Source organism: Brachypodium distachyon, chromosome 2 (genome assembly GCF_000005505.3).
Source record: "Brachypodium distachyon strain Bd21 chromosome 2, Brachypodium_distachyon_v3.0, whole genome shotgun sequence".
Lineage (NCBI taxonomy): Eukaryota > Viridiplantae > Streptophyta > Magnoliopsida > Poales > Poaceae > Brachypodium > Brachypodium distachyon.
Genome location: NC_016132.3, coordinates 53,410,801 through 53,426,743, shown reverse-complemented (window position 1 = coordinate 53,426,743; position 15,943 = coordinate 53,410,801). Strand labels below are relative to the sequence as shown.

At 45.3% G+C, this 15,943-nt stretch overlaps 2 protein-coding genes and 1 non-coding gene across 6 annotated transcripts; 1 reads left to right on the top strand and 2 right to left on the bottom strand.

The window, feature by feature from the left end:
* Positions 1–493: 493 nt before the first annotated feature.
* On the bottom strand, positions 494–8,864 carry LOC100825907 (ABC transporter C family member 3). Of its 4 annotated transcripts, XM_003567219.4 has the most exons (10): positions 6,367–8,859; positions 6,207–6,293; positions 5,492–6,118; positions 5,243–5,407; positions 2,865–3,159; positions 2,452–2,666; positions 1,910–2,215; positions 1,463–1,526; positions 1,122–1,361; positions 494–996 (listed from the first exon to the last, which is right to left on the bottom strand). In XM_003567219.4, the coding sequence occupies exons 1-10, from the start codon at positions 8,668–8,670 to the stop codon at positions 899–901; spliced, it is 4,401 nt and encodes a 1,466-aa protein (XP_003567267.1). In that variant the 5' UTR covers positions 8,671–8,859; the 3' UTR covers positions 494–898. The 4 variants fall into 4 exon arrangements, with proteins under 4 accessions (XP_003567267.1, XP_010232552.1, XP_010232551.1 ...); XM_010234250.3 differs by lacking the exon at positions 494–996 and having other exon boundaries at positions 1,220–1,361; positions 2,143–2,215; positions 6,367–8,862; XM_010234249.3 differs by lacking the exons at positions 494–996; positions 1,122–1,361; positions 1,463–1,526 and adding an exon at positions 1,581–1,733 and having other exon boundaries at positions 6,367–8,860.
* Positions 643–799, top strand: LOC112271253. Its single transcript, XR_002964245.1, has one exon. It is a non-coding gene; the product is annotated as a U1 spliceosomal RNA (small nuclear RNA).
* A 997-nt stretch (positions 8,865–9,861) lies between the features above and the next one.
* Positions 9,862–15,084, bottom strand: LOC100825593 (protein HESO1-like). Its single transcript, XM_024460139.1, is given in 10 exon segments — positions 9,862–10,363; positions 10,473–10,547; positions 10,549–10,581; positions 11,212–11,342; positions 11,432–11,501; positions 11,598–11,693; positions 11,774–11,952; positions 12,164–12,325; positions 13,130–13,289; positions 14,971–15,084. Coding segments are annotated over 9 exon segments (1,206 nt in total). The 5' UTR covers positions 13,251–13,289; positions 14,971–15,084; the 3' UTR covers positions 9,862–10,024.
* Between the last annotated feature and the right edge of the window lie 859 nt (positions 15,085–15,943).

Sequence of the window (15,943 nt, the reverse complement as noted above, 5' to 3'; positions counted from 1 at the left end):
GACTGGTGAGATAAACAATAGCGATTTAGCATTCACGTTTGGCTATCTCCGGTTGGAGGTACCTCCTCCCATTCATATAAAAGTTGTACTAAATTTGAGACACTTTTTATGAATCGGTATGGAGTAATACCTGTCAAGCTATACAAATGTTGCATTATTACATTTGTTCTGTAAAGCATTTTACTTGGTATCTGCTCTCTTCCATTTCAACTTGTATACCTCAAACGTCGATTGAACCCCTAAAAAAAAGAAAGAAAAAGAAAACTCAAACGTCGATTGTAGCAAAGACGAACTGGTCAACTGACCATGCTATCAAAATACCTAAATCAATACGCTAAATAGCAGAAGTGTAACTAAATCAATTTGCAGTTCTGTGTGATTGTTGTGTATTTTTTTTTAGCGACGATTGTTGTGTATCTGGACCAGGTCTATGAGACGGCTCCAGAGGTCGTTAAATTTCACTAAAGCCCAACAGACTGAGCAACAGGAAAAGTAACAGAATCAAAGTGGTTGCACATCCCACAACGCACCTCGTTGTTGGTAAGGGCAACGGAGGAGTCTTGTTTAGTCTCGCATCGCGGGTTTACAGCCAGAACTATGACGAAGGACATTATGAAAAGACATCAGCTATCACCGTAAACCTTACATACCTGGACGGGGTCTATGTGCGATCAAGAAGACTCATGGCCTAGATTAGCAGCCTCCATTGCACTTGGGTGGACAGCTAGCCTACCATCTCCCCGAGCGGGAGAATGGACGTCGTAATTTGTGTTAGGGGGTACGCGTCCGCACGCCCCATTCCAATATTTAAGACAAAATTTATTTGTTTGAGTTCATTGTTTCTATCTTCGTTTTCAGGTGTCGAGTTATTCATCTCATGACAGAATCAGTGAGCTTTTCACGTCGACCTCATCTTGTATTCTGCTACGAGCTGTGAGAACCGAGACGACCTGTCCTCCAGCAATTTGGCTGGCGTTTCGTGCTCCACGGCCAAGCCTGCAATCATGCCACGGAATTCGTCAGAGGTAAAAAAAACAACAGACTAACGCGTACTCGCCAGACTATACAAATTAACAAACGTAATCGTGTTTAGTTTTCATTTTTCCTGGTTGATGGCTGACCGTTGTCAAGAAGCAAAACAATGTCGCTGTCAAGGACGGAGGTGATTCGGTGCGCAATCGTGATGACAGTCACCCCCGAAAATTGCTGCCGTAGTGTCCTCTGGATCAAATTATCTGTTGCGGTGTCCACTGAAGCAGTGGCTTCGTCCAGAACCAGTATCTTGGTTCGTTTCAGAATCACCATACCAAGACAGACCAGCTGACGCTGGCCCATGCTCCAGTTCTCTCCATTCTCTATCACTGCAGGGAGAATTTACAGAATGCAGTGAATTTACAGAATTTCAGAAGAATACAAGACTACTAGAATGTGAACTGCCAGACCCAATATAGAGATATCAGACCTAGCGAGTCAAGTTTCAGATCCTTCTTCCTAACTTCATCTCCTAACTGACAGTGATCCAAGGCCTGAAATGAGAGATGAAATTAACTATTCTTAAATAAGATCTTCTGACCTCTGCCTTTAAGGATCTAAACGGCTCCTTAAACGACGCCGCAAGGCCCGTTTAGCACTTTTTCCTTCACAGTTTTCTTCCTTTACTTCCCTCCTTTGGCTTACGTTGGAGCTAAACGGGCTGAAACGGGCCCTTAACGGCTGCCCATTTACATCCCTATCTGCATTCGAGGGATGCACATAAAAAAAGAAGAAGCTATTACTACAAGGTTTCGGAAAATGCAAGTATCAACTGAGAATCTTCAGCTCATAGGAACCAATCTGAAAAATAAAATCAATTCCCAGAGAATATTTGACGACCAAAACAAGGAGTGAACCATGTGAAAATCGAGGTTACCTCCCAGATTTGATTGTCAGTGTACTCTCCAAGAGGGTCAATGTTGTTTCTCACTGTTCCCTCGAACATCGTTGGCTCTTGCGGGATGATGCTCAGTCTAGATCTAAGATCATGCAACCCAATGGTGCAAATATCGACGCCATCTACTAGTATCTGACCCACAGTAGGATCCATGATACGGAAAAGGGACTGGATGAGAGTTGATTTACCACTGCCTGTTCTACCAACAATACCTGTCTTCATGCCTCCGGGAAAAGTGACCGTAAGACCCTTCAGAATAAATGGTAGTTGTGGAGCATATTTCACCTGCATCAGTCTGAGAAATTAAGGATATGTGCTATGCATATTTTTTATTTTTTTAAAGAATGGTTTTGTGTTCATCTGACAAGCACTGAATCTAGTAATTCATTTGCCCACGAGTTTAGATCTACGATATTTCATTGACAAGGACAAAAAAAGACGCAGCTTCTGCAGAACACAATAATACAGAAACAAAAGGTATGAAGAGTAGAAATGAGGAAACAAGGGATGGCGGTATTTACATGGAGGTTATTGAGCTGAATTTCCCCCTCTGATGGCCAGTTATGAGTCAACTTATTTTCTGGTGTGGAAAGAGGGGGCTCTTCAGAAATCTGTAGGTATTGCAAAATCCTCTCGACTGAGATGATCTTGTTCTCCAAATTGCACATGCTTGATACAAGCGTTACTTGCATTATGTTCAGATTAAGCCCATATGTGACTGCAAGCCCGGCAAGTCCTGAACGTAGTATGAATATTTAGTTGCAAACTCAGATTTTATCTCTATCAGACTATCACCATCTGTTCAGTACAAATACTGTTCGGGACCTTTTCCTCTGTTTTTTTTTTGGTTCATACTGTTGTAGTATTTCCCTTACCTTCAAACGAAGTATAGATCTCAGGTTGCTATTTTTTAAGTCAGGAACTAACATCATACCTGGATTGATGAGACCAGTTGGCAGATTGATCAAAAATACCAAACAGAAGGCAAATGTAAGGGATGACAGCATATCCATGCGGAAGCAAAGCCACTCCATTGCTCCAGCATTATAGAACTTCGGTCGAGAGTAAGTATCCATTAGCATGCTATTAGTAGATATAAACTGATTTTCCTTGCAGAAGCTTCTGATGGTTGTTGATCCACTTATTGATTCTACAAAATGTTGTATGATAGGAGCTTTGCAAACCCCTACCAACCTTTGCAACTCTCTAGCTGTATCAATGTAGTAGCGCTGCAAAATGATAAATATAAGAGAAAAAACCCTATGTACCACCGAAAGACCCTGATTCTCTCTATAACACTGAATAGAGAGCAATGGAGTGGCTTTATTCCCTAAGTACTGCTAGTTTTCGTATTTGATTCCATCTACAGTATTTTTTTTTGCAGAAATTTGAACCAATATATAAGAAAAGAGTAAAATGCACCGGCGGTCTATTAACTTGCGCGCTTGTGCAAATTAGTCATCGTACTTGCAAACGGCTAAATTCGGGTGTTACAACTTGACATGATAGAGCACCCGACGTCCAAAATACGAACTCGTAGTTTCGGGCGCTGACATGGCTTGCTGACGTGGACTAAATGGGTCTGGCCGGCAATAAAAGTTTGCAAATAGCCCCTCCTTCTTTCTTCTTATCCTGATCTCATGCCGAAAAAAAAATATGTTGCTTGATGATGCATATGGCACGCCAGGAGTAGCTCGGCCGCCTTCATGGACATGGAGGGATTCCGGCGTGCGTTCGCGGTGTCGGACGACGGCGTCGTAGTCGGCAAGGTCTCCATTGGATTCGAGGTCAGCTTCCTGCGCCTAGCCCGCGCCGCTGCCTCGGGACGTGCCGGTGGAGGTCGAGAACTCGAGGTGGAGGTACACATGGCGTGGCGTGTACACGGCGGGCATGTCTCGGCCATGTGGTGGTTTGGCAAGGACAATATGTCATTGCATGGAGACCAGAGGTGGCATTGAGTGCGGCGGACTCCACAAGAGGTGGAGGCCAATGGTGGCGGAGGAACTCCATGGTAGGTATCAATGGAATTAATCCCAGTTAGTAGTACTCCCTCCGTCCAAAAAAGGATGTCTCAACTTTGATCAAATTTGAATACATCTATACACTAAGTCATGTCTAGATACATCCAAATTTTAACAAACTTGAGACATTTTTTATCGGACGGAGGGGGTATATTATTTCTCTGTGGATTGACCGGATTGACAGCTTCAAGAGCAGCGGCAATGGCGACGTAAGCGGACACCATCAAAGCCGGCAGCTGCTTGCCGTCGTCTTCGTCGTTGTCGAGCAGCAAGGTCAGCTTTAGTCAGGACGCCGCCGTCGCATTTTTTTCCCTTTGCCCGCATTTTCCCCACCGCCGCGCCCCATGTCTCCGACGCAGTTCGGCAGAAGGCCCACGGGATCCCCACAGATCCCGACTGTAAGCTCAGCCTCAGCTCATCATTTGCATTGCATCCATCTTGGAAAGTTAATTTGGTTGGTCGGCCTTAATTTTCCAGTCGTCATGCTGGAGCTCTAGTCGCCGGCGGCGTCAACGACAATCTTCCCAAAGGCTAGCAAACAAGTGAGGGGGGTTTGCAAAAATTTATGGCCAGCCAGACCCATTTAGTCCCTGTTGGCAAGACACGTCAGCACTCGAAACTACGAATTCGTATTTTTGACCTTGGGTGCTCAATCCTGCCAACTTGTAACACCTGAATTTAGCCGTTTGCAAGTACGATGACTAATTTGCACAAGCGTGCCAAGTTAATGGACCACAGGTGCATTTTACTCATAAGAAAATGTGATCAATTTTCACTAGAAAATTTCTGCAATAATTTGTTTACGAAGTCGTACAAAATATGTTCTAGGTTTCTGCACAGAATGTTCAAATTTACCTATAAATATTTCGAAATTTCTTTCAAGTACGGAAGATGCATTGAAGGTTTTTACAAAAATTCTGATGAGGTTTAATATCATTTTTTTTTTACAAAAAACATAATCTACGCCAATATTTTGGTAGGGCTAGATGAGACTCAATCCAAACATATCCTTAGTGGTGCATAGGAAATCAGTGTCTATTTAGGATGGCATAGGGGGAATCGAATTGCATTACAAGTGAGAACAAGCGCAAAACGGCACATAGATGGTTAGCTGGAAAGTTAACGGCGATGTCATTTAGGGAACTGAGAACTAAATAGTGATACAGATGGAATATGGTGTTACTTAGTGGTACTGATATGGGGGTTATATTCAGTGGTACTAAAAGAACTTTCTCTTATAGCGATGTGTTGATCTTGCAGCTAGACTAGGAGAATAAGTAGACCAAAGTACCTGATACCAGAAGCAGACAGCAATTACAGGAATGAAAACAGCAAAGACCTGCCATGCAACCTGAGACATTACAGCAACAGTTCCAACAAGTTGTATGATGGAAAACGCAATAGAACCCATCTTGTTCGCAATGCTGGTGTCCACTTGGCTTTGATCAGTTGAAGCCTAAAAGAACAATCTTGTGTTAGAATTGTCCAAGCAAATAAATTGAACTTTCTATGAGATCTCTGCAAACGCAAAGTCACTTACCCTGTTCAAGATGCGCCCACTTGGAGTGGAATCGAAGAAAGACATTGGAGCTCTGAATATGGACACATGCATCTTGTTAAACAATAGAGTTGCTGCCCTGTATGCAGCTGACACAAGAAACAGTGCTCTCACAAGGAGGCACAGCGAGCTCCCAAGAGCTAGCGTGACATAGACGTAGATCAGTCTTGACATGCTCACCGGACCCTCGATGTTTTTGGACACAGGAGCTGCCCAGGCCATCCAGTAATTGCTTGCGATATGAAGTGCTTCAAAAAGTATCTGCGCGGACAACATAAATGGTACAAGAGCTCCTCCATAAGCTAAGGTGAGGTACTTCCAGTAGACCCAGAACCCCACCCTGCCTCTCTCCCTTTCTTCTTCCTGCACCAGCTGCCCACTTTCAACATTGCCAATGTGTTCTTTCTCAGCTGATGACAGTGATCTGGACAGGATTGCCGTTGCCGTGCCACCAGAAGCGAAAGCCTCATTGGCTCCATTCGCACCATCGATTGCGTCGAATGCTGCAAGAGCATCCTGGTGAGCACCAACCAGTTCCATGAACTCTTGCCCTGAACCAAGTATTTCGTTGTATCTGCCTGCTTGTGCTATCCTCCCATCTTTAATTACCTATAATACAACAACTTTCTAAGGAGAACATCCACTTATTCTTCATGGCAATAGATATACAGGAAAAAAATTCAAATGAAAATCTCACCAGAATAAGATCAGCTGCAGGTAAAAATTCAACCTGATGAGTGACATAGACCACTGTTTTTGAAGCCAAAGCCCCAAGCAAGCATTCCTACAAAAGATAGAAAGCTTAAACGACATGTTCTCAGACTCATGTGGAACATATATAGGACATACCATTATACCTTGAAAAGGTGGGATCCTGTATGAGCATCAACTGCACTGAAAGGATCGTCGAACAAATACACGTCAGCATCCTGGTACAGAGCTCGGGCAATCTGAATTCTTTGCTTCTGCCCACCACTAAGATTGATGCCTTGCTCCCCTATTACAGTCTGGTCACCGAATGGAAAGTTCTCCAAGTCTTTCTTGAGCAAAGACGACTCGAGGACCTTGTCATACTTTTCAATATCCATCTGCCTGCCAAACAGTATATTCTCCTGAACTTTGCAGCTCTGTATCCACGCCGACTGGGTGACATATGCCATTGTCCCGCAAGTCCTGACCATCCCTGATAGCTTCGGAACCTCACCAAGAATGCAAGAGAGCAGACTTGACTTTCCAGAGCTGACCGTCCCACACAGTGCGACGTGCATACCTTGCCAAACTTGAAAATTCAGGTCCTTCAGTGTTGGCAATTCAGGTGAGGCCTCCCAAGAGAAGCACCCATTGCTGACCTCGATCGCCATATCAGAGATGCCACTTGGCAGCCTCTGCACAGCATCTGTTGGCAACTCCTCAAGGCACAGGAAGGAGGCTATCCTGTCAAGGGACACCTTGGTCTGAATCGTCGCTGAAATCCTGTCTGGGAGGCTGTATATGGGTTCTTGCAACACCCGGAACGTGGCCAATGCAGACAGCACCTTCCCTGACTCCAACGGTATCCCCATGAGCATGCATGCTCCGAAGGTAACCACAGCGATGAAGGTCGGGGCACTCCAGAGCACGAAGGTGACCATGGTCGAGGTGTAAAGGTATTTCTTGAGCCAGTTTGTCTCCGTCTTCCTCAGGCCGATGATCTTGGACAAAAACTTCATTTCCCACGCCTGCAGCTTAAGAATCTTCATGTTGCGTAGGATCTCGGACGTCGCCTTCATCCTAACGTCCTTGCACTCCATCAGCTTCCGCTGGAATTTCTCCTGAACTTTCCCTGGAGGCACATTGAGGAGCATGACGACCACGGTGGCGCCGAGCGCGGCCAGGGAGGCAAGAACTAGAGTGGAGTAGAGGATGAATAGCGCCATGCCTACTTGCAGCGGCACCAACCAGAGGTCATGAATGTACCACGAGAAGTTCCCGACGCGGTCGGCGTCAACGCTGATGATGTTGATCATCTCGCCGCTCGAGCGGACCTGCCTCGAACGGCTGGACAGTGCCAGCCCTTTCTCGTACACGACGGCGACGAGGGCAGACCGCCCGCGTATCCTGGCTTGCTGCAGCCGGAAGCAGCTGTGCTGTTGCGACAAACACTCGAACACCTTGGCTGCAACGAAGGTGAGGACAAGGAGCTGCCCCTTTGTCGCATATCTCTCGTCGCCGTTGAGGTACCGCACCAGGGAGTCTATGAGGTACGGGCCGACGTAGGTGGCCACGTTGTAGACCAGCGCGCAGAGCGCGGTCACCGCCACGTGCCACCGCAAGGTGCGCACCAAGGCCTTGGCGAGCTTGAACGCCGTCACCTCCCGCCGACCAGTAGTGCCGTTGCCTGTGAGCGCATCGAGATTGGTCTTGAACGACGGCAGCAGACCGGCCACATTGTCTGCGATGGTGAGGGCGCTGAGGAAGCCGGCGCCAGTGAACGTGGAGCCGGCATAGGCGCTGCTGTTCTCGCCTGCCGGTTCGCTTGTGAGATCGAGAAGAGGCTCCTCGGAAGCAGAACCGCCTGTTCCCCTCTCGCCCAATGACCCGGCGACGAGAAGTAGCACTGCTGCGAGGACCGAGAGGAAGTCGAGCGCCCACGAATGGGCGGGCACGGGGAGCCCGTCGAGGCTTGTGGCGGCGTGGACGGCGGCAGTGAGGAGCGAGATCAGCAGGAAGAGCGCCCACCAGAGCTTGAGCGGCGCGGGGAACCTCTTCTCATCACGGCGTCGGCGACCGAACTCAAACTGCAGGTACGCCGCGAGCAGGAGCCACGCCGCCGCGCGGGCCGCGGCATCCGCCTGGTCCGCCAGCGCGTCGAGCGGCCACCCGGTGCCGCTGTCCAGGTAGGAAGAGTACGCGGCGAGGAGGAGGTCGAACGCCGCCATAGCCCACGCGGTGCAGCGGGCCGCCCCCACGTAGCGCCGGAATCCGCCCACCCCGTTGGTGGCTCTCCCCACTGCTATGTCGCCATCCTTCCCGGGGCCCGCGAAGAGCCACCTCCCCGAGACGGCGAGCGCGAGGAGGAGGTGAGCCCCGGCGCTGGCGCCGTGGAGGAAGACCGTTCGCAAGAAGAAGCAGGGTAGGGATCGCACCAGCGCGCTCGCCGCCGTCGCTGCCGCGGTGGGCATGTGCGCTTGAGATGCACTGCTCGATCAGTGGTTGATGCGCGGGCGGGGGCATATAGGGTACGTGTGAAGACACCGCACCTTCTCTCGCTGGCTGCTCTGGTCGTGACGGCAATGGCGGTGGCGCGGGTCCTTGCGATGCACAAGACACCACCACTTCACCCTCTCCGCTACGAATCACCGCGACCCGCAGGGATGATGTGATCAAGCCACGCCAAAGTTGGTGTCGACTGATTGCTAGTTTCTCTGCCAAGTCCTCGGTCAATTCTAATCTAAGCATAGTCTAGTGTGATAGCGTTGGTGAACCTTTTGCTGTCAGGGTGAATGTTTTTTTTTTGCTTTTTTTTTGCATTGACGATTATTCTGGTTAATACTTCAGTGCAATAACAGTACACGTAAGCAATTTGGTGCATAACCAAACGGTCCAAACCTTCGTGGAGTTGGTTCTGTGGATGCGAGCGGGATACCGCGATATGCAACCCTCAAATCTTTAAGTTAATAAATGAACAAATTTTCGAACTAGCAACTCTCTAACGGCTCGTTTGGCAACCAAGAATTCTAATTTTTGATAGGATTTTATTTGGTTGAATTTGAATTTCGGGTTGAAAACTCATGTTTGTCTACCACATGAAATTGAAGAGTGAGAGACAATTCTAAACAAATGATGGCTTTTAGAGAGAAATTGAGACTAGTTATAGTGTGATTTCATGAAATTTGAGATTGAATTCCTGTGAATAATTCCGTGCCAACCAAACAAGTTCTTTTTGAATTCAAAATGAATTCTACAATTTTATGTCCAAATGATGGGTGCCAAACGAGCTGTAACAGTTTAAAAGCGGAACAAAAGCAGAATCCTAAATGGAGTACAGCATGAGTGCTTGATACGTAAACCTGTCAAAAAAAGAGAGGCAAAGACCGCCTCCCGGCGCTCTGATTCGGTGATTCCGCTAACAATAAGGTTGCTTTTGACAACGTCATTTTCGACTTCCACAGCAACATTGCATTGTGAGGAATTTCCTAGAAGGTTCCGTCGATCAATACAAGTTTTGGGTCCTAGAATCCACATAATCAGTAGATGAGCCGGCTGGGAGCTAATACATTAAATAACATAAAGGGATGCAAATCGTCAGGCAAAAGCTCATTAAACATATATAGTTGGTGAACATTGTTGGTCAAAAGCGGAAGATGATCTGCTGCTATCCTCGGACTATGTTGTGTTTGTCAGTTGATGCTGTTGGCTGGCTTCCACTGCCATGTTGTGCTGCTTGAGGAGGCCTGGGATCGTGAGTCCCGTGTCGAACCGTTAAGGAGGCGTCCACCAACAGGCTCACCATACCTTGTAGTCACAGCACGCCTATTAGCTTGATGATCTGATGCGTACTCCCGTCGCCGCTGCTGACCCTGGTATGGAGCAGCAGCTTGCCTGCCTGAATTGTAACCCCTCCGGTCTATGAACTGCCCTGTTTCCTGAAAATCCACTTGCTCGATGGGGATACTGATCACCATGTGTGTTAGCTGCCACATGTTGCCGAAGTCTATCTAGTTCTGAACAAACTTCAGGTGTACACAGCGATCGAAGTGCATTCGGAGCTGGAAATATATAACCAGAATATTTGAAGGCACGGGCAATACGGTGAAACTCTTCCATACTAACTGTTCTGGCTGCATTATCAGGTCTATCAAATGGATCTTCGACCTACACGAAAAAAGAGCAGTGTGCAGATGGACTATCAATTTGAGACTTAAATTCCCAAAAAAATCCACTATGACGACCACCGAATGCACTATATAAAGGGAATCCTTACAAACAAGCAGTAAGATTTGTCCATCCAATGTGGGTTGTCCTGGATTCGCTTGATCTGCCCCGTGTAAGTGGATATTTACGTCACTAGAATATGAATCGAGATGGGAAAACTGCAAAAATTGTAAATCACATGCTAAAATTATTAATCGAAGTTCAATAATAGTAATAATACAGTGCTACATAAGGATTGTTTTGAATTTTCCTAATGGCGACGATTCATACCAAATTCCATTTGTGGAACTCAAGATAGTGAATAAAAGTTCATTTGGTCCTTCTCAATATATTGCCACTAAAAGTAAATTTGAGAATATGTTGTTTCAGCTAACTCAGCTAAGCCACATAACAAAAAATAAATGTATATACGACAAATAGTGGTTGTATTGTACCCCCAGTGCGGTAGATTAAGAAAGGATCAAATATGTCTGAACAAACTCAATCAAGCCATATAAGCACCTTCATTTTCGCACGTGGCTTGGCTTTAAGTTCCGCTCTTGATAGGAGTTCTAAACAGCTAACCCAAACATAAGCTAGTTGTTTACCCAATATAAATGTATTATGAGATGATGGAGAGCTCAAAAGAGTAAAAAAAGGAAGGCCTAAGAAATACCAGTTATTGGCTACCCAAGTAAAATAAAGTGCATGTTTATACAGTTTTGAACAGCAAAAAGGTAGTATTCAGAATTTAGGTAGTGGCAGACAAGGCTGACTTGGTCAATATAGTGGACAATATATTCAATTACCTTGAGAAAAAAAGTCGTGATGAGCTGGAGAAGAGAGCTCTCGTTTCTTTTCCCTGCATTCTGGCGTCGAAACTTTGCTATATTTGCCATGCAAACCTCATCAAGATGCCTTTCATTATACAATGCCATTCCTGCTAGTGAATGCAACAGGTAGATTACCAGGCACTGATACACCAGAAAAAATCATGAGGACATAAGAAACAAGCCGAGTTCGCCTCACCTGTAATATCTCCTGCAATGTTCACATCATATATCTCCTTCATAGGTGGTAGAATTGAAGGCTCACATGTCTGAAAAATGCAAGGCAAAGAGTGTGAGAGGTAAGCTATAAATTTGATGGAAATATAAATAAGAATTAGATCCTTTCAAGAAAAAGAAAAAGACACCTGAAAATGAAAGAGGACAAGTAAGGAAAGCGAATAGGAGTTCAGGGTTCCATTTTTTGGATCATTAACGTTTTGAGATCTTGCCCATTCCTTGACCTGCAAATAAAGATACTAATGTTGAGTGCTTGACAAACTAATTGCGGCGACAGAAAACTCTCTCCTGGTTACATGCTTACCAATAAAACCACATCACCGAAGCGCTCATCTATAGTATTGACCCAGTAGAGGATTCTAGATTTAATTCGACCAGGGTAGTTATTGATGGATATATCACAGGAGATGCCAAAGAGTTTGCTCACATACTGAAGAACTGGAACTCTCGCTGTAGGAATGAAATGCATATATGTAGCAACACCTGGATAAGACATGAAAACAAAAATACAAACTTGAACTTGAACGTAAGGCGCATAGGACAATATTGTATTCGATCATGAAACCATGGAACATGGTTGTCTGGGGAAAAATATGATTGCCTGAGGCAACCATCGAGCAAAAGGATGCTCTTGAATAGCTTGGTCGAAACATATCACTCTGGTTAAAGCTATTGCATGAATCTAACTTTTTACCTCTAAATTCTAAAGCTGTCATTAGTTCTCTCAGTACATCTTGCTTCTTCTCCTTGCTTGTATGGAAGTTTGAGTCAGTGGACAGCTCAACTGATACATCCAAATCACCTGATTTTGCATAAAGATTTGATGCAAAGGATCCAAAAGGCTTGACGGTAGCACCTATTAAAACACACACAAGGAAAACAACACTCACCCTCTCTCCTTGCAGAAACGTAAATAACAAGGGACTTGCCTCATAGGCACAATATCAGAAGATAATTGCAAAGGAAACAGTCTATGCTGTTTGAACAGATCCTATAACGGCAACATAAACACCCATTACCATAGGCATGCGGTCTAGGTATGACAAGACAAACTGTTGACTACTGCTGTAGATCACAGTACTATCCATGGGGCAAACCTCATGAACATGTCAGTGAGTAACCAATGCCTTTCATTTGAGTGTGAAGACAATTTTCCAGTCATCTGTCAAGAGCCAAACTACCTCTTTTACAATTATGGAATCACAAGTTTATTGTGTCCCGCTGTTTTCATACAACTATTGCCTAGAGCTTGTAACCTAGTCTATATTGAAGAAAAAAAAATCTTGAGGTTACTGAGTGAAAGTACAGAAGCTATGATAAATTGTTGAGACATTTCAACTTTTCCCTATAAGGGATGGGGTTGCTATCTTGCAGTATTCTGTCAGAAGTTCACATCCACGACATGGCAATGCAGCCATGTACAACAGAAGGGGAACCTTTTCCTTCTATAGTTCTCGATGAAGAATGCACAATACGGGAAAGCCTTTTCCTTCTACAGTATATATAAGCACTATCCTAGCTTGATGTGAAATTATTGCATCATTGCACTCTTAATAAATATCACAGTCCCAAATGTTTCCAAATGATGGAAAAGTACCTATCAACTTTCTTCTAATCCAACATGACACATTTAGCTGCATGTTTGAGAAAAGAAAGTTACCTCTCAAGGCTCCAACAAAATAGATGGAATTCACAATCTCCTGAATTGCACGCAGTTGTTTGTTCCTGTCATCCTCTACTGGTTTGATCACGGAGAGGATGTCGTTCATACGCTTTTCCATCAAATCGTAGCTATAGACGCGCTCAGTGATGCTGAAACACTAAAAGCCAACAAATAATACAAAATGTCAATGAGTTAAACAGGAAGGAAACAGTGTCGGTAAGTATCATAATAACTGGATAAACGATGTCAAGAAACAAAATAACCGGATATATCCAAATTCAACTCGAGAAGAGAACGCTCAACTACATGTTAACAGGAAAACCGTTGCGCTGTTTTTTTTTTCAAACATGTTGCTCTGGTTTTCATTTATATGTATTTGCTCTGAACAGCACGTAAATGGCCTCAAGGATCATTTATCACAGCTTCTGTCTCAACAATGTCGCTAAGCATCAAACAGGTTGCTCTGGAGGGGCGCCACTACGTTGTAGCGTCGTTATGCCGACAATATCTCGATGTATTAGAAACCATGGAAGACATGGAGGATGGAGGTATATTTCTATGAAGTATTCTCGCGTTTACTAGATGGTCTTGAGAGGGATAAATGCTCTTAGGGAATCAAATATAGTTTGCCACTTTCTACAACAGAAAGAAAATGTTAGGAGGCCGCAGACTCAAAACTGAGAACTTGCACACCAAGAAATTTGTTTTAAAACGGATGGCAAATCTTTTCCTTTTTCTATTAATTAGGAAGAAGATGGTTGCCCGTGCACCGACAAAATTGTGGTTCTGACTTACTCCCTCTGATCCTAAATTCTTGACTCAAATTTGCCCAAATATGGATGTATCTATTCTTAAAACGCATCTAGATACATGTAATATTTCGACAACAATTTAGGATCAGAGGGAGTATCTTGTAAGCATTCACTAATACCTGCAGTGTGATAAGACAGTGTGCATACATGGTTATGATGAGTGACAGTAGACCCAGCCTAACCCACATTAAAAAAAATAGAACGCTAATGGCATACCTTTACTCCAATAAAGATCTCAATTGGTGGCGGCGATTTGTCACCTTCAGACCACACCACGTGATGATTCGGCACAGACCATTGAGATAAGAACGGGTGTGGATTATTTGATCCGAGACAATAAATGACAGCTCAACATTCGCTTGTAACATGCAATGTATGATAATTTTTCCGTCCATATATAGCAACACACGAACAGTCGGAGTCGCCAGCTCAGGAGGAGTGTTTGTGTGATGACGATGACTTTTGCGTTCCATACCTCGGCATCGTTCTTTCTTTCAGCATTGTGCGTGGAGGGTGTGTGGGTAGCCAGGACCAGGTTGGCCAGAGTTGTTTGTGGTGTTGACATGTTTCATGTTGATACCATGGACGTTTGTTTACGGTTTTAGCCCGGTTTTCCGTTAAATTAACTGGGCAATTCTCTTCTGCTTAATTAATGAATTGTTCTGCTTTCTCATAAATTTCCCCAATATTGCAGCATGCACATCCACACAAAGGCACCCCTCTCCACAGTTCTCCCAATGCACCACCCACGGAATCATGAGCGTGTGGAAGTAGCGAGAACGCACATAAATGGCGCGGCGGCCGGCAAGCAACCGTAGCCTACAACATCTTACAAAACCCTCGAATCAAAACACATTGCCTAAAATTAGCTCTCGTCTAGTAAACTACACCGCTTGGCCGGAACCGACAAACCGCGGGTGGCACGGTGTCCGGTAAACCCTAACTCGGCGATCAACGAGACCCACCAACGGACTAGCGATAAACCCCATGTACAACAAACGGAGAGGCCAATGTCCAAGAGTTTACCTAGACGAAGGCAGGAAGCTGCGGAATGGACGGGAGTCTTGTGGGGCGAGGAGCCGACGGCGGCCGCGATCTACGCTTGCGACAAACTAGGGTCGTCGAGATGGACTGGAGGAGAAGGAGGGGCGAGGCTGGCGAGTTCAACGCGTGCTGGCAGCTCCGCGTCAGAGTGGTTTCTTCCCTGAGAAGCCAAAGGGTTCGAGCAGTCCCACCCACACCACAAGACCAAAGTCCACAGTACCACACGGAGAGACCGTAATTTTTTAGGACCGGATTTGTTGGATTCAATTTAGGTTGTTTTTTTTGGAGACCGTAATTCTTTAGGACTGGATTTTATTGGATTCTATTTAGGTGGTTTCGGACCATGCTGGATATTGGGCTTTTAAGGCCCACGCAGAGAGTTTGCAATTCGTTGTGTGATGTTTTTTTTTAGGCCAAAACACGACTTTATTAACTTTCTAAAACTTGTTTACAATCAGTCCGAAGACTGTGCGACAAAAAAACCGGAGCAACACCAACCCAGTCCGACGACTCCCCTTGCCTGACTGCATAGCGAGCACACACATGTGCAGCAGTGTTGGACTCACGCCTAACAAAACCAATGGCAAAACTAACAAAAACTTGACATAATTCTGAAATCTCCTGGATAATGGGAGTAATAGCTGCTCGGTGATTCTTCCGTTTGTCCACATGCGAATCAGATCCTCGCAATCAGTTTAAAAAATGATCCGTGCGAAGCCCTTCTCCCTGGCAAATGCACATGCATCTCGCAAAGCAAGCGTTTCAATAATCAAATGATCCAAAATCCCCTGATATATCCGACACCGTGCTGCAATGAAACCAGTGCTATCCATGGCAACTAGCCCGCTTGCTGCCCGACATTCATCTTCATGAATAGCACCATCTGAATTAATCTCGATGAAATCCACCGGAGGACCATGCCAGGTGTTTACCGGTCTCGGTTGCCTTACCGACA